General features: G+C 40.8%; 1 protein-coding gene across 1 annotated transcript; it reads left to right on the top strand.

Annotated features, from left to right (window-relative positions):
* Positions 1-472: 472 nt before the first annotated feature.
* si:ch211-276i12.4 (uncharacterized) lies at positions 473-10,473 on the top strand. Its single transcript, XM_051420873.1, has 7 exons — positions 473-1,172; positions 1,399-3,007; positions 5,123-5,151; positions 6,005-6,133; positions 6,769-6,835; positions 7,008-7,115; positions 8,274-10,473. Exons 1-7 carry the CDS (start codon positions 1,072-1,074, stop codon positions 8,919-8,921), a joined length of 2,691 nt encoding a protein of 896 aa, XP_051276833.1. The 5' UTR covers positions 473-1,071; the 3' UTR covers positions 8,922-10,473.
* Positions 10,474-12,299: the final 1,826 nt, after the last annotated feature.

Genomic DNA, 12,299 nt, shown 5'->3' with positions numbered 1-12,299 from the left:
CAACATCTCTTATGTAACTATTCTCATGATAGCTCTATGCCATTGATCAACAACAACCGGGTGTGGGGGGTAGTTGTCCTCTGGATGAGTTTCAGCCCCTCCCAACCTCAGTGAATTGATCTTTTTCATGGTTGTTAGATAGGATATAGTCAGTGCAACACACACACACATTAGAAAAAGAGGCATCTTCTTTCCTGTGATAACAATGCCACACCAAGGCCTTTCACGCTATAGGCTCTTAAAGACCTTTGTGTGATACTTGCTGAAGTCATTATGAAGGAGTTGTTCTCAATTTGCATTGAGTGACTCAGGGAGTTTTTAGAATTACAGATGAAGCTGTTTCAGAAATTTGAAATATATCACCCCACCACAAACCTGTAAAATGAGGCACATTTGTACCAATACATCAGCAGTTGCTGGTTGTTGTGCTAACAGTACGGCTGGAAAATGTGAACATATCGCCCAGCCCCAGGTTAAATAACCCTATTATAGATCCTGTCCCACAGGGCTTGATTCGATTGTCTCCTGTATGAGGACAAAGGTCTTGCTCTTTCAGCTGGTTCAATGAGCGCCCAGCTGTTACATCAGGCGTGATGCAAAATCAAGCCGCCACCATCCAGGAATTTATACATTCCTGCTCAGGAGCTGTGACTCCATTATTCTGCTGCCAGCAGCTGAGAGAGACAAACTTATTCATAGGTGGAAACTATCCAACAGCTGGATACAGCAGCTTTTATTTTCTCTAGAGACTATTGGAAGCAAACTTTTTGAAGACTGAACTCCTCATTTGCTAGTTTAGAATATAATACATTTTTCAGAATACCTCACCACATGCTGTACCTATTTTTGAGGTGAGAGACAGCAGTAGGTCTGGTCTGAAGTGATGATCTCTGCAGCTGACTTCAACAGACAAGTTGGTCCCTCATAGAGAAAAAGATTGTCAGGGAAAAAAATAAATAGAGCTGCAGAGCAGAGGAAACCACGGCTCACCAACACAGATCACCATCACTGCCCCTTAGTCCACCCAACCAGGACGGCATCCACAGCCTTCTACCAGGGAAGAGACAGGTAATGGAGAAGTTTTTTAAGCCCGTTCACAGCCCCTGTGGCCCGGACGAGACCAAGCCGCGGAGACACCACCATCATCATCACCAAGAACCTCAGTCACACAGGTATGATGGGTCATTGCAGCATGCCAGATTTATTTTCATATCTAATAGAAGAGGTATTAAGAAATAAAAGTCACATTCATCCTGAGATTTGATGATTTGAGCAAAAGCTACATCTTTTATTTTGAAATTAAAACAGATTCAGAGTTATAATCTGTTTTACATCACACAATACAATACTAATGGGTGCATCAATATAGTTGATCATATTCCTTTGTCCTTGTTATAGGTACACAATGTTTGATGACACAGACAGAAATACAGATGAAAGCCATGGGCACCACCGTCACCATCAACCCGGTCACTATCTCCATGACAACCCCCATCACGATGCCCACCAGCGTCATCAAACACAGCAATTTCACCACAGTGAGGAAGACGAGATACTTTACGACCATGAAACGTCGGTAACTCTCTCCAGGGCATCTTCCTCCTCTCTCTCTTCCTCCTCTTCCTCCTCTTTTTCTTCCTGGTACACAGAGACGAGTGCAAATGACCCCTTCTCTCTTCGTCATGCCGAGCAGCCGCAGCACTCCCTGTCCTGCTCCAACATCGCAGACGTGCGCAGAGGTTTCAGAGAGGACGACAGCAGCGAGCCCCTCGTCTATGCCACCATCAAACATGGCAAGAGCGGCAGTATTTGTAGTGAATTACAGGGGAATACACAAAAGAGGAAAAAGTGTGGTTTTTCTTCTCTTGACCGAGGTCACAGCATCAGTGATGAAGGCCTCCTGCAGGGTAATGAGAGGGATGTTGGACAGAGACAATCCAGGGTACCTCATATGAACTATGGACCTCTGTATAAGACAGCTAGTTTGAACCGAAGCCTGGCTTTCAGTGAGGAGGACATTCTGTTAGGGGTCTCCAGGGGTCCCAAGAGAGCAGTGTCCTCTAGCCAGCTACCCAGCAAAGGCATCCTCAAAAACAAGGTGCCTCATACTGACATTCGCAAGGCTAAGTCAATGGAGGTGCTGTCCCCAAGAGTTTCCAAAGGACAAGATCCCAGTGGACAGAAGGGGAAAGGGGTAACTCAGGTCGAGATAGAGCAAGCCAGGGCAAATTTTGTGCAGGGAAAGTTGCAATTCTCAGCCTTTCTAGATGAGATTACAAAACAGGTTATAAGTCCGTCACAACTCAACATCTTGGGTGTGAACAGTAATAAAACTACTGGAAAGACACCTGCCCCAGCGCAAACACCTGCCCCAGCACAAACACCTGCCCCAGCACAAACACCTGGCCCGGTCAAGCCTCAGCTCCCACCCAAGAAGCACAGAGAGACCTCAGGGGAGGAGAGGGAGCAGCATCCGAAACAGCACAGTAGACAGGAGAAAGCAGCTCGCAGCAGCTCTAGGAAACACTCCAACTGCTCCAACCCTGACAAACTGATCTCATATTCGGCTAAGAATCACCACGGTAGCCCCCCACCTCATCACTACCCCAACTCTCCCAGCCACAGTACTCAGCATGGAAGCAGCCGTAAAGACAGGATGCCCTCGCCCACAGGGGGCTCAGTGTCAGGGGACAGATACGGTAGATGTGGCTCCCACCTCACAGATGGCACCAGCACCAGCCCTGAACCCAGCCAGCCCAAACGCCACCACCGCAAACAGCAGCCGCCCGCTGCCTCCTACACTGAACATACCCAGCACTTCCCTCAGCACCAGCCCCAACAGGTCCACCCTGGCCCTCTTGCGGGGCCGGGCCTCGGATCTGAGTCTTCATCCACAAAATCGGATTCATCCAGGGCCAGGGACACAGCCTCCACAGCTACCAGTCACAGCTCGGAGCAGAGTGTCCGACACCATTCACTGCCTGTGGGGCACTCCAAACAACGCAGGGTGAGTTTACTTCAATAGGATTTTTCTTTCTTTAACAGAGTACAATAATACAAGATTCCCATCTTGTATTATTGTACTCTGTTAAAGAAAGAAAAATCCTGAAGGGAGATTTCAGGCCTCAGATACTGAATCTGAGAGTGAAATATCACAAGCACATAGACACACCTTATTTCTGTTTAGAATAATAAACAGGAAACATGAATGAAAACATATTTTGATTGATAACATCATGGTTGAAAACCTTTGAAGCATGTTACACGTGTACAGTTGGATTCCTTAATGAGTCGTAATAAGTGACAAATAAGTTATGAGTCATCCTTAAGTATTATATCTTACTCAGCCAGTATCATTTATTTATATTTATTCATATGATATGTGTTAACTGTTTTTATAAAATCTATAAATTTCAACAAAGGGACAGAGAAACCTCAGCATTAAACCACAACTGACCTTCAAATGGGCCATTTGTGAGAAAGACTTTGTGTTATACACAGAATTTATGCCACCATAATGTCTATATTCTGTGTATTATCTATTTGGGTCGTATAGTGAGTCAGATTCCTGAAAAATAAAGCATAGCACTGCACTGATGGGAAGATAGAAAGTACAGGATGCACACAATGAATGAGTGTTGCTCCTCTTCTGCAGATGCAGTGTAGCTGAGTCACAGGCTGTGTGGGATGTGTCGAACACTACGCATTGCAAGCTGAGTCATTCTTCAGCAATGCAGCAGATGATAGTCCTGCCCTTTTAAAGGAAACTCCCTTTGAAACTACCTAATTTATCTGTTTAAATAGTATAATTGTTTTCAAAGAGCAGCCCTGTGCTACCGTGTGTGCTGTGAATCGACTATGTAGGCAGAGAAAGTAACAATACAAATAACACACATGCACTGAGACAGATCTCTCACACCAGCTCACAGTAGCAGCCAGCACCAAGCAAAATGTGAGAGTGAGCTGGTTGGATAAGTGTCACGTTGCTCTTATGTAAGAATCTGCTCAGGCTTACACTCTCATGTACTGATAAACACACACAATATTAGATAACATTGCCCTTTTCCATGTGGTCACTGCGTAGGATTTTTCTTACTGAGTTTTAATTTCACATACACACACACACACACACAATCACACACACACACACACACACACACACACGCAAAGGGGAAAATCCCAGCTACGGTTTAGCTTCACGGAACAAATCAATTAATCCATTTACAGGCGCAGGTCTTTCATAACTCAATAATGTATTCAATCAGTCATGTCCTCAGTAATGGACTGGTGACCCATCCTGTATTCTGCCTTTTATACAATGCACGCTGGCTCAGGCTCCAGTGCCTATAACCCTGAATAGTGATAAATGTGTACAGAAAATAAATTAGATTAGATTAGATTAGATTCATCTTTATTGTCTAAGTACTAAGACAACGAAATGCAGTTAAGCATCTAACTAGAAGTGCAAAAAGCAGTAAAGTCCAGAGTAATGTGCATATGTACAGGAAAATATATAAAAAATAACATTATAGATATATGTATGAATATACTAGCAGGATATATACAGTATGAACAGCATTAACAGAATGACCGGAGAGAGGTGATTACACTAAGATACATACAGCTATTGAGTTAGGATGAATGGAAGGATGAGTGCGATGTCCTTATTCTTGCTATTTATGGCTCTTTATATGTCTACTTTTTACCTATAGCACCAAACCTGGAATCAGTCCTGAACTGCTAACGGTGGTTATATCTCTATATCTTATAAATGGCTTTGTTGGAAAGTTCCAGTTCACATGCTTACAGTGAAGATCTGCAGTGCATGTTGAATGTGGACAGTGATGTGTTTTGGCTCTACTCAGCACACTGGAATTCAAATAAAACAATGACTATGTGGTTGAAGTTCTGATGTTCAGAAAGGGTGCTCGGGGAGTGTTCACATTCATATTGGGTGACCAGTGAAGAACTTATCGCCTACGTACAAAAAAATGTGCCAGAGTACAGTGCCAAAACAAGGCTGTCCAAATACTTATGGATGGCACTGTATCAAAGGCAGCTATGCTAGTATCGTATTCTAAATATCACCTTTTCTCTTATCCTTCTTTCATGCTCTTTCTAGGACACACCGAGTGATGCAGACCACCTCCAGTGAGTGTGCAATATTCTTTCTCTCTGCTCACTTCACATCCGTTTACAGCTTCGTACATTTCTCTCGCTGTCTGTCCTGTGATGGGTCAGTGGTTATCGATCACACTAATGAGCATCCTCTCTGCCTCCACTCCTGTTTGAACAGGAAGTGCTGTAGTTATGAAACTCATTTATATAACCATCTCTCTGTCGTCAAAGACAGAGAAACTAAAGCGACTTATGACAAAATAACATACCGGTAAGCACCACATTCTACATGTAATACATAATGCACATGTCCATTGATGCAGTCTTTCCAGACTATTCCTCTAATATAATGTTGTTGTTTTTAGCTGATGCAGCTGTAAAATGGGAACATGTAATTAGATCTTTATGAGTCGTGATTACTTTGTTTTAAAAAACATACATCCTGAAATACTGATTGCCAGACCTCTGTTAGCTCTTTAGCTAAACTAGTGCTAACTGGTATATCACCTATAGCAGCCATCTTTGTAGTGTTTGTTTATGACTCAGCCCTTTTTCATGAGGTATGTATATCATTTGAAGCCTTATATGTAGGAATGAAGTTTGATAGCAATGTGACATTATATGTGGCACCAAGAATGGATTTTTCTAGTTCAAAATCGATTAAAAAGTATGAACATGCATAAAGAACAGATTCACAAAATGGAAGAACATGAGACAACATCTCTCATCATGTGACTATATATATACCTTATGTACAGGTATTGGTATTGGTCTGGATCCACGAAGGCAACACTTCACTTCAATATATAAATACATACATAAATAATCTGTAGGATAAATATATTCTGTGACAAAACTCCATCTCCCATCATTCCTCTGTGTTCAGGGCACTGCAGGAAGAGAATGATGATCTTCACCAGAACTTGTTGCAGACGGTGGTTTGCATCGAGAGCCTGGAGGCGGAGTTGCAGAGGACCAGGGACGAGCTCAGCCATGTCAAGGAGAAATATAAAAGGTTTGGGATCTTAAAAAGATTGCACATGAATAATGGTTATACATTATACACTTGTACACACACATAAACACTGAAGAAGGGAAACACCTCTTCTACACATAGTATGATGATGCAGTACATAAAGGACAACATGCAACACACAATGGTGTGATGTGCATGTACATATTGAGCCAATTGTAATCAATAACAATTCATCAACTCAACCTATGGCTTTACATAACAGTTTCTATAGATTAAATGATCCATGGAACACATTGGGTAAAGCCCCTGTTCATTTCTGTGGGTGTTTTGGTTCTGCGGCGACCCATTTCCCCCGGCCAACAGAGGCATCTGTCCTGTCCTGTCACACTCACCAGTCCTGTTGTGACCTGAACCCTGACAAGCCTGTATTTATCACCAAACAACAGCTGCAGCCCACCAGGCACATACCACACTTTATTCAACAGACTGAAGCAACTGGAGTGACTGGTTGCCTCGCACTGCTCTCCAGTTTGGTGTCAGTTGTTACATACTTATTAGGAGAGTTTGTGGCTGCCACTTGGCCTGCAAAACAACTGTCTTTATAGATAATGACGTGGTGGTAGAAATAATGCATTGACGTTGTTCTTTCTTCTTTGGTTCTCTGTGTCTTGTAGCCTTCTAGAGACCCACACTGGGACCAAGCAGGCCAATAACCTGCTGGGGGAACACCTCCATATAGCAGTGAGTAAACTTGCACAGAGAAGCCACAGGCACAATGACAAGGAGGGGGGGGCTTGTCTCACTGTACTGACAAACCATAAACTACTTTCATGTAAATGTTACTCTATTGTGTGTGTGTGTGTGTGTGTGTGTGTGTGTGTGTGTGTGTGTGTGTGTGTGTGTGTGATTGCAGTCAGAGAGCCTGAGCAGCGAGAGGAAGTACCTACTGAACCGTGTGTCCCAGCTGAGCTCAGAGTTGGAGGACGCTCACAGGACCATGGCAGCCCTGGAGAACATTAATGTGAGCACAGTGCCATCTACTGGACATTCATCCACACTTTCACATACAGTAGTTTTTAACAGATAGCAAACTTAATTAATTAAATAATCCATTATTGGAATGGAGCAGTCTTCAATAATCCCTGGTTAGGCAGGTCATTTGAACATTCGCAATTTATTATAATGAAACAATATCACCCTGTTTTCACAAAAACAGTCTGTCTTTCATACACCAGTATGTGTGCAATTGCACTTGTTTAAGCTTGCTCCTCCTCTTATCTTATTTTGAGCTTTATCACACTCAAGTTAACATGATATGGTAGTTGTCCATTTTGGTGTGTCAGAACTCTTGACTAATGTGTGTGAATGCGTGAATAATTTTAAATGGACCTACTGGGCACAAGCATAGGCTTTAATAAGTAAAATTAAAAAATTAAAAATTCACAAAGTGAAAGTATTTGTTCTGCAGTGAAATGTCTCCTGTGACTAATAAACTATTACATTTTTAGCCTGGGGGCCAGGACCCTTGGGAGGGTCATAAGATAAATCTTAAGGCTCCTGTGATGTTTGGAATGAACGGTAAAAAGATAAAGTAACGTTCTGCGACAAAAATTAGTTTTCAGTTTTCTCTATCTTTTAATGAAATCCATCATTGCTCTATTTTTTGTAAAATATTTGATTAATGAAAGAATGTGAGAAGTTTAGAGGGCAAGTGTCTCTTTAGTAGAACTGGTAGCAACTTATAGACATCTGACAGCTGTGACAAGGAGTCACAACCAGACACTGCTCAATCACAAGTCAGGAAGGTTTAAACCCCAGGTTAAATCTTTTACAAGATTACCATGTGTTTAAAAAGAAGTTAAATGAACTCCAACTCCAGAGGAATTTAGTGGAGGAAAAAGTACAATATTTACCTCTAAAATAAAGTAAAGTGGAAGTATAAAGTAGCATGAAATGGACAAAGTAAAGTACAAATACCTCAAAAACAGTAAATCTACTGAATCGGCCACCACCGGGAGTTTTCAACCAACAGCAGCACATCACTAATGATTAACCTGCAAAATGTTGCTGAAAAGATGCAGAATAACCCTGAATGCTGCAGGGCAGAAGTACTGTATGTCTCTTCTCCTTTTTATGTTGAATTCAGAGCTAATGTATGTGTTTGGTGTCTCAACCTCAGGTGCCGTGCTTGATAAAGGAGTTATTAGAGAAGCACTTTGATTCAACTGAGGCCATACAGAAGTTTCTGATGACTCCTGCTCCAATCAGCCATTCTGCCGCCTCTCCACAAGCAGACGCCCAATCCCATGCTTCTAAAATGGAACAAAAAGCACATGATTGGTTGGCAAAATCAGACGCAGGCACACAGAGGGTCACAGCCTTCCTACCATTTAAACAGGGAGTGCCGACAGCAGGAACTGAAGCCAGTCCCTCAAGCCAGCATGAGTCCAGCCACAGCCCACCTTTCTCTGTAGCTGACATCAGCACAGCTATCTATAAGAAAATGGCTGCCAGTTATTCTGTCAGACCACAACCTCTCTATCCCCAGAGCCAACAGCAGCCTCTCCTGGGCACTAACCACACTGACACCCCTCCAAACCTCCAGCAGGCCCATGTGGGTGCTGACAGCTGGGGTGGAAAGGGAGGGGTAAAGGTAACTCTTTTGGAGCAGGAGTTTGTGGATGTGACGTCCATGTCAGCCCAGCAGATCCTGGATGAGTTCATGCAGCAGCTGCAGCCCCATAAGGAGACAGGTGGAGGGAAGGAGCCGCAGGGTGGTCAAGAGTGGGCGAGTGGAGCCGAACATACGGGCAAAGTGGCAGACTGAAAATGGCATCCAAAAACATGGCAGGATGAATGTATATGCTCATCTTATTGCCTTGAAGTATGTATTTATTCATGTGTCAGATGCAAACATTGTACCTTCAAAATACCAGTTTTGCTGAAGCTGAGAAAATCACTTTTTTGGCTTGTAAATAATAAATGATAAATGTACTTTTAGAATTTTATAAACCAGAATTCATGAAGGAAAAGTAAAGTAAAAAAAATAAATCCCACATATAAATCAACTATATTTGGACAGCAGTTTACACTCAAAATGTTTTACCTAACAGTGAATGCATGTAAAAATTAGTCAACAGACCAATTAAATGCTAAAATATTTATGAAAGGGAAAATAAATATAATTATAGCAAACTATTTCCACGTATACTTAATACCTTTATTTCCATTTTAAGCAGCCATTTTAATTGTGTTTTACTTTGTCTATTCTTTTACCCTGTTACCCTGTGATTTCCTCCCAAATTAACAGTAACCATGCTGATCACATAAAATGTCTGCATACAAAGTCACCATTGTCACTGTTGACAATAGTGACAATCAAAATGGCCTCCGTGCCCCGAAAAGTGCCAGTGGGCACAGATGAAGTGACTCATCCAGTATTGTCCCATCCAGTTGATGTGAAAAACAGCCTTTTTTTAAGATAAATACGTTGTTTTTAGATAAAAGCGGTATTTGGCTTTTATTATATTGTACAACATGACATTAATGATTTCTGACAGTAAGCACACACTATTATTCAACAACGTTAGACGTTTTATCAGGGAAGCTTTTTTAAATATTGGATTTTATTGGAGAGATGGCTGTGTTATTAATTATTATAATTCAATAAATGGCTGTTGAATGACGAATGACTGTAGCTATCTGAAGAATGAAGTCAACCTTTTCAAATGCTGAGAGGTAAGTGGGTCTCAGTCACTTACCTCTTGAAGCTGCTTTCACACACTTCAGAGAGTTCATAATAGTTACCATTCAGTAGCAGCCTCAATGTCAACATCAATTGAAAGATATTATTTCTACTTTTGTTAATAATAATAATTCAACCAAGCTGACATACCTCTTGAAGTTTTTACACAGACAATCTTATTTGTGCTTCCTTACATTGTTCATTTTTAATGGTTGTACTTCATATTTGTGAAGAAATTTAGGCTGAAGGAAGAAAACTGCTCTTTACCTGATATGAAATTATTTAAAATATTTAAAATGATTTACTGGTTTATGTGAAATATACGTTTAAATTTGTAGAAAATGTAAAACAAATGACTTTGTGTCACTCTGTATTGACTCTGTGTATATATGGTACATTCCTTCCTTTCTGAAATATTATGGGGTAGATGTTTTAAGCTGATTAGTGGCACAACCAAACGTACAGTTAAGTCACATTAAGTTCAAGGTATTGTGATAACGTAGATTGGATAGAGTGCAGCAGCAACACCTAAATGTTATTTTAATGTACCTGTACCCTCTGCATCATGCAATTATCAATACTGCTACTCTGCATCAATTCAATATACCAATAAACAATACTCAAATTAATACAACATCCCAGATTATATGTGTGTGTTCATTATTCATTATTTCTTGTTCTCTCTCCTTGTTAACTTCGAACATCATGAGTAATCTCTCTTTGTATAAAAAATATAGAACCAGTCATGCTTATTTGTCCTTAATTTGGTTCAATAAATAAATGTTGTGTTCGCCAAAGTCCCAAGAATCCTTCGCTCAGGGCCTTGAATATGAATGTTTAGCTGTAACATCTCTGCCACTAGAGGGCCGAACAAGTTTGCTCATCATGTTAATGTGAGCAAATCTCTCAAATCAATCTCCCCATCTAAAGACATCACCGGATATGTGATCAATGCTGGTGTGGTAAAAGAACATTAATGGACAATCTCTAAATATGAGTCTGGGTTTGGTTTAGTTTTCTGTTTGGTGTGTTGTAAGAGCTGTTAACTCCAGACTGGTTCCAGTCTAACTATAGCTCCAACTCAAGCTGTCATAAATACTTATAATAACAGTTTAATCCTATTGATGCAACCCCACCAACCACCCCTCCCTGTTGCATTGTATTCATAATCCCATAAAGCATAACCCTCCTCTCCCTTGTCTTACTTTCACTTTACATGATCCTACCTCTGCCTAACCGTCCCCCACAAGAGATCGTTTTAGGGACAATATTCCCATCATTTCCGTCAATAAATTATTCAGTGAATATGGGTTGAAAGAATAAAGAATAATTATCACACTTTGTCCATTTTCAAGACATAAAGGAAGGCAGAGATACTTCATTTCTTTGTTTTGTTACTCATATTGTCATATACTGTACAGTTGGTTGTCGTGTCATTGTAATGCCATGACAGACTCATTTAGTTTGGATGCTTTATATTGGATGCTGGTGTTCATTAAAGGTAACATTTGCAGTATTGGAAAGTAAATCAACTCAAGTTATGTGCTTAAGTGCAGTTTAGAGGTACTCGTACTTAACTTGAGTATTTCCATATGTACTTTATTCTTATACTCAACTACAGTTCAGAGGGAAATATTGTATTTTTAACTACATGTATTTGGCAACACTAGTTAAACATAATGGAGCTCCTTATCATGTCTGTGTCTATGAGTTATTAGCAGTTCCACCAAAGAGATTTACCCTCTAAACTTCTCAAATGGTTTAAATAATATAAATAACTGTTCAAGGCTCAAAAAGGTCAAGTTATCCAATAACACACACACACACACACACACACACACACACACACACAGACCAAAAAATCAATACAGATTGGGTAGAACAACTTTTTTCTTCTACTTCTCCCATTAATCATCCCAGGAGCCCTCAGATTTATCTTGTGACCCTTTAGGAGAGAGGCCCGACTCCGAGTCTGCGACCACTAGACGAAACTACCTAACTGTAAAAAAAAGTAGTTAAAGCCAGAGACCATCTTGTGTTTCAAGGCAGAAATAGGTCTAAATATAGGTCTATGACTGTTTCACTGTCTGTTGTCCTGCATATGCATTGAAACAGTCATGTTCAATACTGATGTATGATTATTGAGTAACACCCCCCACTGCCATATGTTCACGCATGATGAATATGCACACATATATTTACACATTTATGTACTAATGAAACAGTAGTGAACAACAAAGATTAAATCCACAACTAAAACACATTCTGCCACACTTCTAAATCAACCTCATCCACATAATCATCACAAGTCAGCACTCAGGAGTTAAATATCTCGTACACACAGACACAATTCAGGCATTTATTCATAAAACTCGTAGGCCCCCGTCCCTTAAAAATCGGATTTTGATTTGATTTCCACTTCCAGCAGATAATTGTGAAAACATCTTTCCAGTGTCAGAC

Source organism: Dicentrarchus labrax, unplaced genomic scaffold (genome assembly GCF_905237075.1).
Source record: "Dicentrarchus labrax unplaced genomic scaffold, dlabrax2021, whole genome shotgun sequence".
NCBI lineage: Eukaryota > Metazoa > Chordata > Actinopteri > Moronidae > Dicentrarchus > Dicentrarchus labrax.
This window is presented reverse-complemented; position numbering and strand designations above follow the sequence as displayed.

Coding starts and splice junctions, on each gene's coding strand:
- si:ch211-276i12.4 (XM_051420873.1), top strand. CDS start 1,072: ATGGAGAAGTTTTTTAAGCCCGTTCACAGCCCCTGTGGCCCGGACGAG. Junction 1,173..1,398: donor CAAGAACCTCAGTCACACAG/GTATGATGGGTC, acceptor TCCTTGTTATAG/GTACACAATGTTTGATGACA. Junction 5,152..6,004: donor AGTGATGCAGACCACCTCCA/GTGAGTGTGCAA, acceptor CTCTGTGTTCAG/GGCACTGCAGGAAGAGAATG.